General features: G+C 31.6%; 1 protein-coding gene across 4 annotated transcripts in view; it reads right to left on the bottom strand.

Moving 5' to 3' along the window:
- LOC124353533 (protein lifeguard 1-like) overlaps window positions 1-14391 on the bottom strand; it is a 91518-nt gene that overhangs the window by 60951 nt on the left and 16176 nt on the right. The window contains exon 1 of one of the 4 annotated variants that reach the window (XM_046803415.1): window positions 6682-6977. The exons of the other annotated variants lie outside the window; for them this stretch is intronic. Within the exon in view, the coding sequence (XP_046659371.1) occupies window positions 6682-6700 (19 nt within the window). The 5' untranslated portion in view covers window positions 6701-6977. Of the gene's footprint in view, window positions 1-6681; window positions 6978-14391 lie in introns of those variants that run through there. 4 annotated transcript variants of the gene reach the window in all.

Here is a 14391-nt window from a genome sequence, read left to right as displayed (position 1 = left end):
CCGGTAACGTTACGATGCCCGTCCAGTGGGTCCGCCGCACGGGATAAAGCAGATAACTGTGGGTCCGCCGCACGGGATAAAGCAGATAGAGGACGTGAGGAACGAGCGGAGCCCTGAGTAGGGGAAGAGGCGGGTAATGGTGGGATAGCTCGCCAGTGGAGGGGAAGTGTAAGATAGCGGCCCAGTGATGTACTACTCTAGGAAGAAAAGTTAGCCCAGTAGGTATTCACAAATGTATAACAAAAATATTTACTAAGTATATAAAAATTGTAAAATACACACTGTTATAAAGGTACGTAACACGTTTTACTAAACTTACTGTACTTAAATACTATGAAATTGGCACTTCACGTTTATATCACGAGAAATAATGTTTTTAGTAAGGCGTGTATGGCACGGTGTTTACTGCGAAAGAGATAGCAGCAAACTGAGCGTCTGCCGTCCCCACCACTGAAAATCCGGTTCTAACTGCTTTCTCTGCTCAAGGTCAGGGACCGCCTCGTTCCTCACGGCCTCTAACTATGTTTATTCGTGAAAATGTGGAGTGCTTAGATTCGTCATTTACAACAACTACAACAATAAAGGTAAATAATTGTACACTGATATTTCATTATCGTAAACTATGATTGATTGATTAATTGTTAGATTGACACAAAAGTTGAGAAACTGAGTTTATAGGTTATGTCATACTATTGACAAATGTTGATAGTGTTAAGTAAATTATTAGTTTAAATCACTCTGCAATCAATCGTAATTCAGTCGATTGAGAAGAAACAGCGCGTATTGCTAGTCAAACATTTAAAATAACAAATTATAACCTCTAACCTGTCATAACAGTGCGACCAAACAAACGAACTAAACCGACCAATCACCACGCGCGGAGTTAGAATTTAACTGTGTTTAGCAAGAATTTCAAATTCCAATTTTAGTAAATGTTTTATTCAACTTTACCATTTACAATAACAAATTTTAATTAATTTCAAATTATGTACAATGTTTTAGTAAACAAAATATATTTCTATAGTTAAAATTTGTGCAATTCTTATTTTCATTCAATTCCTTGTTCCTATTGTGCAATTTAATAATATTCACATCAATAAATATTCTACCGAGAAAAAGACGTTGTCACGTAAAATCTTCGCCCGTAAAAACCGACTTTACAGGCAACCATAATTTTTTTGTAAAATATAACAATAATTGTGTTCAACTATTGTTAATTTTATATATGAACACATAGAATGTCAAAACTAAATTTTTTCAGTGAAATTATGATTTTACCATTTTTTGGCTAAATTAACAATAAAGAGCGAAAAAAAATATTTTGTCGTTTTTTTACCTGTTATGTTATAAGAATTATAAAAAAAAATTGGTTTTGGTATGTGGGAATTTTTTTATTTTTAAGGTGTATGGCTCTTAGGAGTAGTTTTGGTTAGGGTCAATCGGGGCTAATGTGAAACACACAAAAATTTGGGGTTAATGTGAAAACATGTAAATAATTATTAAGTTTTTGTTAGATGGATATCTAAAAAAAAATGTCATTTTGTAGCTTGTATATTACTTAGTTTAAACCCATTTTAAACATACATAGAATCCACTTATGTATATACAGAAAAAAATAAAAAATCATAGTCATGGAATTTTACGTAAAAAAACTTTTAAACGGAATGCAAAAACTTTTTCTCAGTCATAAAAAAATAACTATCAAAAACCCAATAACTAAATTGTTAGGCATTCTAGAGGAGTTGGTGAGTATTTTTAGCTATTAATGTTTGTCTTAAGTCTAACATAACCTAAAATATTAACCACCAAAGTTGAGGGGCTAATATGAAACAGTGTTTGGGGCTAATGTGAAACAGTGGTTGGGGCTTAATTTGAAACGCTGACCAGGATTATTTAGAAACAAAACTTGAACAACACTATTCTACAACATAAAATTTGTATCCACCCACCACATTTGAACACAAATAAATGCATATCTTTTTGATTTTTCATGCAGCTTCTTTTTTTTACTCTGTGTTAAAGGTGGGAATTTTTATCAGCTGGTAGTTCCCAATCAGCTGTTTCACAATATTGTCTAGTTCATTACCATTTGTAGCTAACCTCAAAAAACACCCGATGTGTAACTAAGTGTTGTGTTTTGTTATTTTGAAAATGGTGCGCACTTACAAAAAGAAAGGAAGTAGAAGAGTTTATCCAGAAAAAACATTTTGGATGAAGCTAAGAAAAGAGTAACTAAAGGTGAATCATTGCGTAGTGTTGCTAAAGTACTCAGTATTGAAACAACTTTCTTGTTTCGTTATTTAAAAAAGTGTGAAACTGCAGTTGATTTAAGACCTCCAGGTCCACAAACATGCTTTGAGTAATGAGATTGAAAATAAATTAGCTGATCACTTGAAAGTCATGGCTAAAAATGGTTTTGCTCTGAGTAAGACTGAAGTTTTGGACGTTGTTAAGGAATATGTTGAGCAAAATTCGTTAACTGTTCCATTCAAGGACAATCGTCCAGGCCATGATTGGTACATTGGTTTTTGCAAAAGGCATAAACTAAGCTTAAAAAAAAATGGAGCCTCTGGAGAAAGCACGCAAAATAAACACAAGTGATTCCTTTTCTAAATTTATGAATTTTACGATTTGCTTGAAAAAAAAATAGAGGAATTGGATATTGCAAATAAACCATCACATGTGTACAATCTTGACGAGACATCATTTGCTCGGATCCCTCAAGAGTCAAGTTTGTATCAGGGCATTGGCCCAAAAAGCTCACCGTACTCAAGAAGGAACTGGTAGGGACAATACTACTGTACTGGGCTGTTGTAATGTAGCAGGAGTAGTTCTTCCTCCTTTAATAATTTTTTCAAGGAGCAAATTTATGTCCTCTTGGAAAGGGCAATATGATTTGCCAGGCACCTTCTATGCCTGTAGTGAAAAGGGATGGATGACATCAAATATATTCAATGATTTTTTTGTGAAGTTCTGCCAAGAAGTGAAAGAGAGACCTCTTCTGCTGATTTACGATGGCCATATGACCCATCTAGATGTTCACACTCTGCTATGTATGCTAGACAGAATCAGGTTACAATAATTAAACTTCCAGCACACACTACAGACGTTCTCCAACCTTTGGACACAACATGTTTCAAAAACATTGAAATATGCATGGGACTTAAAAGTAACCGAGTGGTACAGACTGAATCAAAGAAAGATGCAAAAGAAAAATGAGTTTGTCGATTTACTCTGTCAGGTTTGGCATAATGGTTTGACACCAGATAACGTTAGAAAAGGCTTCAGCCATGTAGGCATATTTCCATGTGATCATGCTAAATATCCTGTATCACGCTTTGATGCGGAAAAGCTGGCCAGGTATAGAGCTTTTAAACAAACTGGTAAGGTCCAACTGTGATGGGAACCAAGAATGCATAACAGCTGAATCTTTTGAAAATCCAAATACTGTCACTGAGTCTCTGTCTCTGGGCAATGTAACACCTTGCACTTCGACATCAGATAAGCCACGAGATCTAGAAGTATCATTGTCTACATCTGATAAAACAATGTCTAAGCCTAGTACTAGCAATTCCGAGTCTCTTATTGGATCACCTGTAGGTGATGGGTCACAGTCTTCTTCGTCTTTTGAGATGTTACTGCTCCAAAAAATTAATAGAAACTCTTGCTCCCAAAAAAGAAGAGAAAAAGAGTAGACGCAAGCTCAAAAGTAATTACAAAGCGATGAATGGATTGCTGCCGAGCAATTGAAAAAAGACCAAGAAAATGACAAATTGAAAACAAAAGAACTGAAATGTCTTGGTAAGCTAAATAAAGGAGAAAAAACTGCTAAGAAATCTAACGCAAACAAAAAGATTAGGCCTAAAAATAAACAAAACCTCCTATCATCGATTTCCTCTGGGTAATGGTAATCCTCTAACTTCAAATGCTGAAAGTAAGAAAAACCAATGCAGAAAGTTTAGATGAAATATCGAGTGGTAGGCCAACAGTAATTACCCAAACTGACAACCAGTTGTATCTAAAAATGGAAAACAGTAGTAGGCCCATGAAAAAGAAGCAAAGAAAGGCAGGACATATCAAGATAGAAATAGATGAAGATACCTCTGATAGTGATGAACCGTCTCTTTGTGATACTGACGAGGAATCGTTAAGTGATTTAATTTCCAACTCCAAAAGGGACATAACCAACCCTGTTGCATATGAGGCACCTGTTTTTCAGGAAAATATTAAAGAAAGGGACTTTTGTTTTAGTTGATGTTAAAGGTGGTAAGAGGAAATCAACCCATTACAAATATGTCTGCCTCATAGAACATGTCGATATGGATGATGGTGAAGTTACCGTACAAGGCTTAAGGTGCTGCAATGATGAAATTACCGATTTTGTGTACAATTGAAGGGGACATATTCAATATTGATTATATGGATATAGAAGCTGTGTTACCTTTCCCTTTGACCACATTCAAAAATAGAAAAATTACCTATGTTTTCCCTGGTTGTGTTAATGTTTTTGAACAATGAATGAACAAAGATGTTGATTTTATATCGTGATTTCTGATTTTTTAAGCTTTCTATTTCTGTGAACCATTATTTTTGGCCTAATTTATAATAAAACATTTACAAATTTAAAGCTTGAGAGTTGTTACTAATTTCCCTTAGATTATTTATACCTAAATCCATTTCAAAAAAAATTTATCCTTCCTTATTTTCGTATTAATTAGTGAAATATTTTAGTTTCCATATTAAAACATGAAAAAAAAATCATTAAAGATAAAGTTAAGCAAATTAAAAGGTTATGGAAATAATAGATTATATATATTTCTATAAGCTGATATGTTTTTTAAGTAATCAGATGCTCATAATATGGTAATTATTGAGGATGTTTCACAATAGCCCCTTGGCTGTTTCATAATAGCCCCTTTTCTTGGGGCTAAAGTGAAACACTGTTTTATTTTTTTCATGATTTTATTTTATGACATAAAAACATTATTGATACCATTAACTTATAGAGGAAACAAAGCTACAAATTGCTGAATTTTTGTATGTGGGTTAGGGCAAATAGATTAAAAGTTATATTGCAAAGTTTACATTTTTGTTTCATATTAGCCCCGATTGACCCTATTTATTTGTGGCTCGCTAAGGGTTAACAATTCTTTCGATGTATTAATCCTTAATCTTCAAGGTTTTTTAAATATTTAGATCCATCAAATATTAAGAGTTGATTACATTTTCCCAAACAATGTAGGCTATTTTATGCAATTTACCAGGCCCGATGTAAGAGTTCAGAAGAATGTTTATTATGTACAAAGTAGGACACGGAATGAAATGGCAGTCACACGGAAAGTACCGTAAGTATAATTAATTTCTGCATTTGATGACAATTGGGAATGGTGTGTCAGTCATGTCATATCAGTCCAGTGATTGGTTATATAAATGACATTTTTGGTAGTTTAGCCAGACTGCTGTCACAAGCTTTTAAAATTATATATATGAAAAGTGTTTACTAAGTTCTAAACGTTACAGATTTAACCTATTATATATATAGGTAGGCCTAGTTTAGAACTCCCTGAATAAATTGGCATAAATACCATCCAGATATCTTGTCAATAAATAGTACTTTTATCCAAAAATCCTGAAGAGCATCAATGGTGCGCTTCACAGACGGCTAGGGTTAGATCACATTAGTCTGTTTCAAATATTTCTCATTAAACTACAAATAATAACGGTATTTATTTACAATACCGTGACCATGAAAAATGGACTTTTTTTTCATGGGTTGGGCATTTATAGCCAAGTATTATTATCACAGGTGCATATAAACTGGGGGGAAAGTATATCATTGTATTATATTGATGCCTTTCGGCCATTATTACATTAAGAATGGAAAATAACCGACAAAATTTTGTCGAACAACACTTGGAGTGTTAAGGATCAGGGGCATCACGTGATCTGGGATTCGACTTTTGCAAGCTCGAGTTAATTTTTTTTTCTAAAAGAGCAAGCAGTGCGCAGCACTGCGCAGCGGGCAGGCATCGTTGACAGGATTAACGTCATCATTTCAGTAAAATTGCCAGAGGTACTGTCAAAAACAGAGTTTTCAGAGGATTTCAAAAAATCGTAACTCCTTTGATTTTCGTTGCCGACGAATTTTTTCTTCACTATTGTTTTCAGGAAAAATTGTAGTTTTCAGGGAAAAAAAATTAACATACCTTTCCATGGTCACGATTTTGTAAACTGATACCATAATAACTAATGAAAGCAAATTATTTCTAAATAACCTGGCCCTATTGTATCAGATGTTCTTATAGACCTAACCTATTACATGTTTAGTCTGTACCTATATACAACAAACAGTTAAATCAGATTAAATTATGTAGGCCAATATCATTATACTGACAGATTACACAATTGTTATATTTTGTTATTGCAAAGAACATAGGCAAATTTCTGTCATGCTGTCATAAAAGTTATGTAATGAAATATGAGATAACACCTATGCAATGAGATGAAAAATCAGTTTGAATTGTATCACTAGGCCTAAAGTTATCATTGGATGATTCGTCTGTTAGTTAACTAAACTTAGTTTTGACAAACGTCAATGATTCGAATCAAATGACCTTGAAACGTATGATAACAACACACTAACCTAAAAATTCTCAGTACAATCTCCCGAATGCTACTTACGTTGGTTTTGGTAACTCATGGAAGGATTTTGCGCACTAACAGTACACTTCAATTAACTATCTCACCCACTTGTATGGAGTACGTTTTAACAACTCCGTACTTCAAGAATCCGACAGTAAACAATCTCAACCGTTAATTTCAGACCACTATCCAAACGTACTGGCAGAAAATAGAACGGAATCGGCGGAGGGAGACGAGAATGCAAAACATAAAACCAAATAGAGAGAACTCTGGAACAGCTGCCGTCAGCAGAGGTTATTCTTTAATTTGATTGGTGCTTGCAATTTGCCGACAGGATCTTACAATGCAGCCAATACAACTAAGCCAACATTCCCTTATTCTGTAACTGATTACACAACAGCATAACATGTTTTTCCTAATACACCAAACATCGTGTAATTAACACCAACTTATTTTTAAAACTAGTGTAAATCTTTAAGAAAACATTTCACAATGATTAATTATGTAATTATGACTTTCATATTTTTCTTTCGGTGCATTGAGGGAAAACTAGAGGTAATATTAGTCAACACAAGTCATGTGATGATGATTCAACTAATTCAACCTTGTGAAAATGAGTGACGTATGTTATGGCGGAACAGCATGAATCATGAGGTGGCTAGAGATTCGCTTCAAACTGTCATACGTCAAACAATAACCCAGAGAAACTCTTATATTACAACACCGGTGTACAATACTGATTTCGGCAATAAAGAAAAAATACTGAATGTTACAGTAAAGGCCAAATTAATCCAAAACCAACATGTTTTAAAAAATAAAACAACGACCTAAATTATGTAAAAGGAAATCTTTAAAACAAAATATGGAACTAGTTCCATGATATAAGAGAGAATTTGGTTTTATAAACTTATTTTAAACTATAAAATAACTCCTTTAGGATATCGGTATTTTATCAAATTTTAGACCAGATTCAAATTTTAACATTCTCTATTTGTGAAGTATAAATTATTTTAAATGAATAGTATCATATTATAATTTTATTATTAGAGTACACATAATATAATTGTTTCAAATGCTGAAACAAAGACTTAGATTATGTGCTTGTGAAAAAAATACTCTTCTAGTGAATAAAGAACTTTATTTATTAAAAATGATTTTTAGTTCTAGTTTTAATATAATTACGACTGTTTCATTTTTAATTATTGTAGGGTGCTACAAATTCGAAATTTAATTCTACATATGTGGGCTTTTTTCATATTTTAAGTTACAAGAAGATGCAATTATTTCACTCTCTCCTCTTACGTTGTACAGATGTGATAGACAATAACTATAACGGAATTTAGTAATTTTAACAATGTCCATATTTTTTCAGTGATGAAACAAAAATATGACATACCAAAAGAGAGATAAGAATGAATATTTGCAAAGTACATACTTCTTCAGGTTTAATGATACATGTCATCCATGACTAAGACATACTACATAGAGAATATATACCTGAACTTAACTTTGATATTACTTAACTATTTTTTTCATTCCAGCTTAAATGTTAATCAGTTGTGGAATTTAAGAATTGTGTGTTTTGTTACAGTGAATTTCATGAGAATTATAAATAATCAATGGCTCAGTAAGCACTTCATTTAACATGTTTATACCTAAGACATTCAGTTTTTGTTGTATTAAGTTGTGATTTTTTTAAACTTCTTCAGAAAATAAAATAAGCTATTAGAAATAAGTATATGTTTTCTTTAGTTCAATGAAACTAATTAATTCCAATTCTACAAAATGTACTAATATACATATATATAAAACGTACAAGAATAAAATAGGAACTATAGCTAAACCATTGGGAACACCCATTTCATAGTTCTGTTTGCAAGAATTATCTATTTCCCTTCAGTAAAGAAATATTAATAACCCTTGATGTTTTACAACTCAATTCAGAACTGGTTATATCTCAAACAGTTACATTTAAGGGATTTTTAAAGTTTATTTTGAAAATAACATTTTTTTAACTAGTTTTTTACTGAAGAATTACTAGCTCCTTTAACTGTTTAAGGTAGTTGTAACAATTATTTTATCTATTTGTAAGTTCTTATAAATCCAATATCTTTCACTTTTTGTTACATAATTTTGTTATTTAAAAAGATTCATTAAAATAAAATAAAAACATGCTATACAATGCACTACACTTTTCTATTGCAGCCATATATACATAACCCAAGCACTCACCTTTCAATAGAATTGTGTAATAGAACCAACTATTGTGTAATAGAACCAACTATTGTGTAATAGAACCTCATGTTTCTGATCTTTCTGGGGTATACAAACAGTTTGATAACATAAATAAAATAAATGGAAATAAAAGTAACAAAATAAGAAGTGTATGAGAAGTGACTCCTGGATCAATTTAAGTACAAGTTTCGCAAATAGATTGGACAGAACAAAAAGTGTATCAATGTTGAACCAGCTTATGACTATTATAACTTATTAATGAAAAATTCATTTAGTGAATGCAGTAGGATTTAAGATTAAAATTAAGCACTGAAAAAGGCAAAGAAATGGTTCACTTCAGAATTAAGAACGTATAAAGAACTTGTAATAGCATATTATGATAGATCAGGAGTAGCAGGGTGAAATAACATGAAATTGATTGCAGAAAGAAAATATTTATATTCAAAAAGAATTTATATGAAAAGAATTACTTTGCTAGAAAAGTAGAATATTAATACTAATAACACAGTCATCTAATAAATTAATTTATGTTTTACTAAAAACTAAGTTACAAGCTCTTGATTGGAGCAGTTGTATTGAATCGAGCGATGTTAACATCTGTTTTGATAGATTTCACGAACTGTTATCTGATATTGTTGATAGTTGTAAGTTTAATGTAAGTACAAAAAATAGGTTAAGTAAATCGATTTCTCGTAATCCTTGGATTACTGCAAAACTGTTAAACAAATTTAAAAGGAGAAAAAAAGCTTTAATAAAATTTCCAAACAGAGACCTTATGACAACAAGTACTTAGACTACTATAAAAAATACTCGGAAAATGTATCAAATGAAATTGACTCAGCAAAAAATCAATATTTTTCTAAATTAATTGAAAATTGTCAAGGAGATATTTCTCTTCAATGGAGAGTAATAAATAGGATAAGTGGTGGAGAAGTGAAGAGAAGAGATGTTTTGATAAGCTGGAATTAGATAATGGGGAAATTATAACGGAACCATTAAGTGTAGCAGAAAACAATAAACAATTACCTAATCGCGGCACAATCGGGTTCTTGCGATATAAAGGCCCGGTCTCTACCGTATCATTACCGCAAAGGCCAGTTTCGTTTTTCATTCATCCAACAACTGAAGATGAAGTTATTCCCATTATTAATGGTTTGAAAAATAAAAAATCTTCTGGTTTTGATGGCTTCAATGTTGTTTTAATAAAAAACTATAGCAAATGAAATTTCTTCCGTTTTGATTACATAATTAATTTAAGTTTTACAAACGGAATTTTTCCTGAAAAAATTGAAGTCAAATATAATCGTGCCAATTTTTAAAAAAGGGGTTATCAGTTAAATTTGATAATCTAAGACCAATAAGCCTTCTATCAATATTCTCAAAAATTATTGAAAAAACTCATGAAATTACGCATTATACAGTTTTTAGATAGATTGAATTTTTTTAGTGATAACCAATATGGATTTAGGAAAGGAAGATCTACCGAAGACGCTTTGTTAAATAGCTCAAATCTGATTTATAAAAGTTTCAACAGTAAAAATAAAACATCTGGTCTTTTTATTGATTTTAAAAGGGCATTTGACCTAGTCAATCATGAAATACTTTTAGATAAATTACATGCAGTTGGTATAAGAGGAGTAGCACAAGACTGGTTTCGAAGTTTTCTCACAAATCGTAAGCAAAGAGTAAAAGTATGTGGTGCTCTGAGTTTTCCCCTGACTGTTCTCAGCAGGGGTCCCCCAGGGTTTCCGTTTTGTCTGCTACCCTTTTCATAATTTTTATTAACGATTTGTTAGAGGAGGAGTTTCACGGAAAAGCCAAGCGTTTTTGCTGACGATTTTGCCATGTTTTATTCTGAAAAGAACCCTCAACAAATTTGGAACAACATGATGGACGATATACGAGTTTTGAGAAAGTGGTGTGATGAAAACAAAATGGAAATTAATGTAAATAAAACAAAATTTATGAATTTTGATTTTGTTGGTTTTAGTTTTAACGAAATTGGTAAAATATCACGAGCAAAACTGTAACTGGAAATTTTTGTAATTGTTTGACTATTGGAAAGGTGGATCAATTTAAGTATCTGGGTGTTTTTTTCGATGAAAAGTTATCTTGGGATAAGCATATATTGTTTTTACAAAATAAATTAAAATCTTGTATCAGAAAATTTTATTTTTTAAAAAATTGTGTGTGACGAAAAGTTATTAAGAATCTTATATTACGCCTTAATACAATCCAGGTTGCAATACGCAATTCAATGTTGGGGCGGGACTTTTAAATACCACGTAGAAAAAATTGCGAGTTGTACAAAATCATTTTTATTCTAATCATATTAGGAAAATCTATTAGAGAAAGTTCCTATCCTCTTTATTGTCATTTGAAAATTCTCCCTATACAGCACCTTTTTGTATATAAGGTACTAAGAGTATTTTATATCAGAAGTGGTAATACTGGAACTTTTGAATTAGTTTATAGTGCTAGACGTAATTTTCAGAAACATCTTTCGAGTACCTAAAGTCAACAGATCTTCATTTAGGCAATCCTTTAATTATCTTGGTCCAAAGTACTTTAACAAATTACCGCTTGAAATAAAATTATGTAACTCATTTAATAGTTTTGATAAATCTGTTAAATGGTGGTTGTTCTCGTTGGAGGATACTAATTTCTTAAACAGTATATTAAATTTAGTATCTTTTTGTTTGTAATTTTTCTTTTGTATATAGCCTAAACCTATAATAATGTATGTAAAACACACCATTAATAAAAAAAAAAACAAATTATTTTTGGTTTGTAAATAGCAAAAATTATTACGTTTTTATTTATAGATTTGTATATATTTATGTACAGGGATATGTTTTATGTATGTATGTAGAAAGATTTTTCCAATATTTAAAAGGAAACTTTTTTGTTCTTTGTTTTGGTGACTTATATCTTTAAGGTAGTATTTTATTTAGTTAAAGCTTACACAGAAGATGGCAGTTAAAGTGATGGACTGGACTCTGTTTGTTTATTTATATATTATATTTTTAGTTGCGCTGCCACATAACTGGAAATCGTGGCAGTGTAATTCCGAGGTTTTGTAATGTTATTTAATTGTTTAGTTATTATGGAATAAATCATTATTCTCATTATTCTCAAATTGCAAACCTATATATGGAATGTTATAAAAACTGAGTCTAACTTTAAAAGAAATAAACATGAAACTTTAATTGATTCCACTACTTTTAATAACCATTTTGTTACATTTGTCATGGTAGTCATACCTCAGAGTTTGTCAATACATTGTTATAAATCGAAATGCAGACTGTGGTACATTTAAGTCGTGGTAGTCATGCTTCAGAGTTTGTCAATACATTGTTATAAATCGAAATACAGGCTGTGGTACATTTAAGTCATGGTAGTCATGTCACAGATTTCATCAATACATTGTTATAAATCGAAATGCAGACTGTGGTACATTTAAGTCATGGTAGTCATGCTTCTCAGATTTCATCAATACATTGTTATAAATCAAAATACAGACTGTGGTACATTTAAGTCGTGGTAGTCATGCTTCAGAGTTTGTCAATACATTGTTATAAATTGAAATACAGACTGTGGTACATTTAAGTGGCAAAATATTAAAACAACTTATGTAATAAATACATGGTCAATTTAAGCTCATTGTCCAGTGAAGACTACTACAAGTTTCCAAATAAAAATTATGAGAGAAATATTTATATCACAGTAAATCCAATAACATTTCTTCTTCTTAATAAAGCCTTTCCAATTACCAAATATGTTTTTCTTTACTGCTTTCATATTAAGTTTATTGTTTGGAGGTTTCCATTTATATTTGATATTTTAACTGTAGCAAGGACTCTTCTCTTATAGTTCTATTGTTGATATTTTGTTGTGATGTACTTGTTTATTTATTCATTTCAAGACTAGAGTCCCTCCATCATCTTCCTGACTTAACAGCTATATCTATACTGTATATTATTTTTTTCATGTACAGTTATTTCTTCCATGTGCATACTGCCATTAAAGTTCTGTTACTTCTTGTTACTTTCACTTTATTCTACTTGTAATCAGTATTATGAAATTGTGTACATTCCACTGTCATGGTCATTACTTTGCTTTAAACTCACTATAATGTGTGGTTGAGGTTTCAAAATTGAAATATTCAAATGAATCATTTCCATTAGTTTTTGGGTGGTAAAAGTTGAGCCAGAATAGTAATAACATTGTTTGTCTTAGTAAAGAAAATCCAATAAGATCCTAAATCTCTTAAAATATCAGCATTGTTAACTGGTCAAATTTAAACTATCTTTTATATTGATTTCATCAAGAATGTGACTGAAATCTTTTAAGTGTTTTTATTTCATATACAATTGTAGGACTAGTCCGTTGGTGTGAATTCTGAGAAAGTTTGAAGTGTTCATAAAGAGTGTGGTTAACCTGTCAACCATTGATTTCTTAGGAGTTCCTGACTTGTTCTTATTGTGAAGCAGCATTTTGGTTTGTATCATAGCCATATTACAATGTTCATTAGGACTCTTTGAAAATATTAAGGCCTCTTTCTCTTTTCTTAGTATTTCCATTACATATTTTTGTTTCACTGAAAGAAACATCAGTTGACTCCTTTTTTGTTGTGATGATCAGCATTTACTATTGGCCTCTGGCCAGTTCATTGTGGTTGGTCGGTCGGTGCAGACCTATGTTGACCTGTATTCTTTAGTTCAGTTTTAATAATCAGCGTTTGTGCCTGTTTTAGAAATAGTGTGCACGCTGTTTACACACAACATGGTTGTTGTTATTTCTGACTTATGCTTGTCATAATGCTATGGTATGATTTGTTTATTTAAATCTAGATTGTACTTATGTTTTAGGTTAATTCTCCACCTAAGGAAGATATCAGATTGCAGATCTCGAAACGTAGTGTTACTGATTTCTAGTATCACTGGACGATGGCAAATTTCCAGAAAGATCTTGTTTCCTTTTTCAGTTGCTCCAACCAGTTTACTAACTTCAGAGATGCTGGAAACACTATGATTGGTTAAGAAATAAAAAGTATCAAAATTGTACGCTAAACACTTCCATTCAAAATCAGAAATCACTGTTAATTTTTTTTTGTAGAAATACTTAACAGACATTTATTAAAATAACATGGTGATGTTACATAAATGTCCTAACCTGCACTTATTCCACTTTATCTGGTTATTACTTGCCTTTTCTAACCATTGGAAGTTAAAACATTCATTTAGGAGGTCAAAAATGTTATATACATATATAGAAATCGTTCATTTATGAAAGGCCTCATATCACTTTTTTGTAAATTAGGTTTTATCAAAATAATTGATGATATAAGTTACCATTCACGGTTTGTTTATGAAAAGTGTCTTGGTTCTATTTCAGAAGGCACAGCCACTTCAATTCTCTGTTTATTTGTGGAAGGCCTTATGTTGTTGTAAATAAACAGTTTGTTTTAACACTTTCAGCCCAGGCCCAGGCCCAGGCGTCTAGGTTATTCTA

Source organism: Homalodisca vitripennis, chromosome 2 (assembly GCF_021130785.1).
Source record: "Homalodisca vitripennis isolate AUS2020 chromosome 2, UT_GWSS_2.1, whole genome shotgun sequence".
Lineage (NCBI taxonomy): Eukaryota > Metazoa > Arthropoda > Insecta > Hemiptera > Cicadellidae > Homalodisca > Homalodisca vitripennis.
Note: the sequence above shows the minus strand (reverse complement) of the source record. Positions and strands in the feature narration are given on the sequence as shown.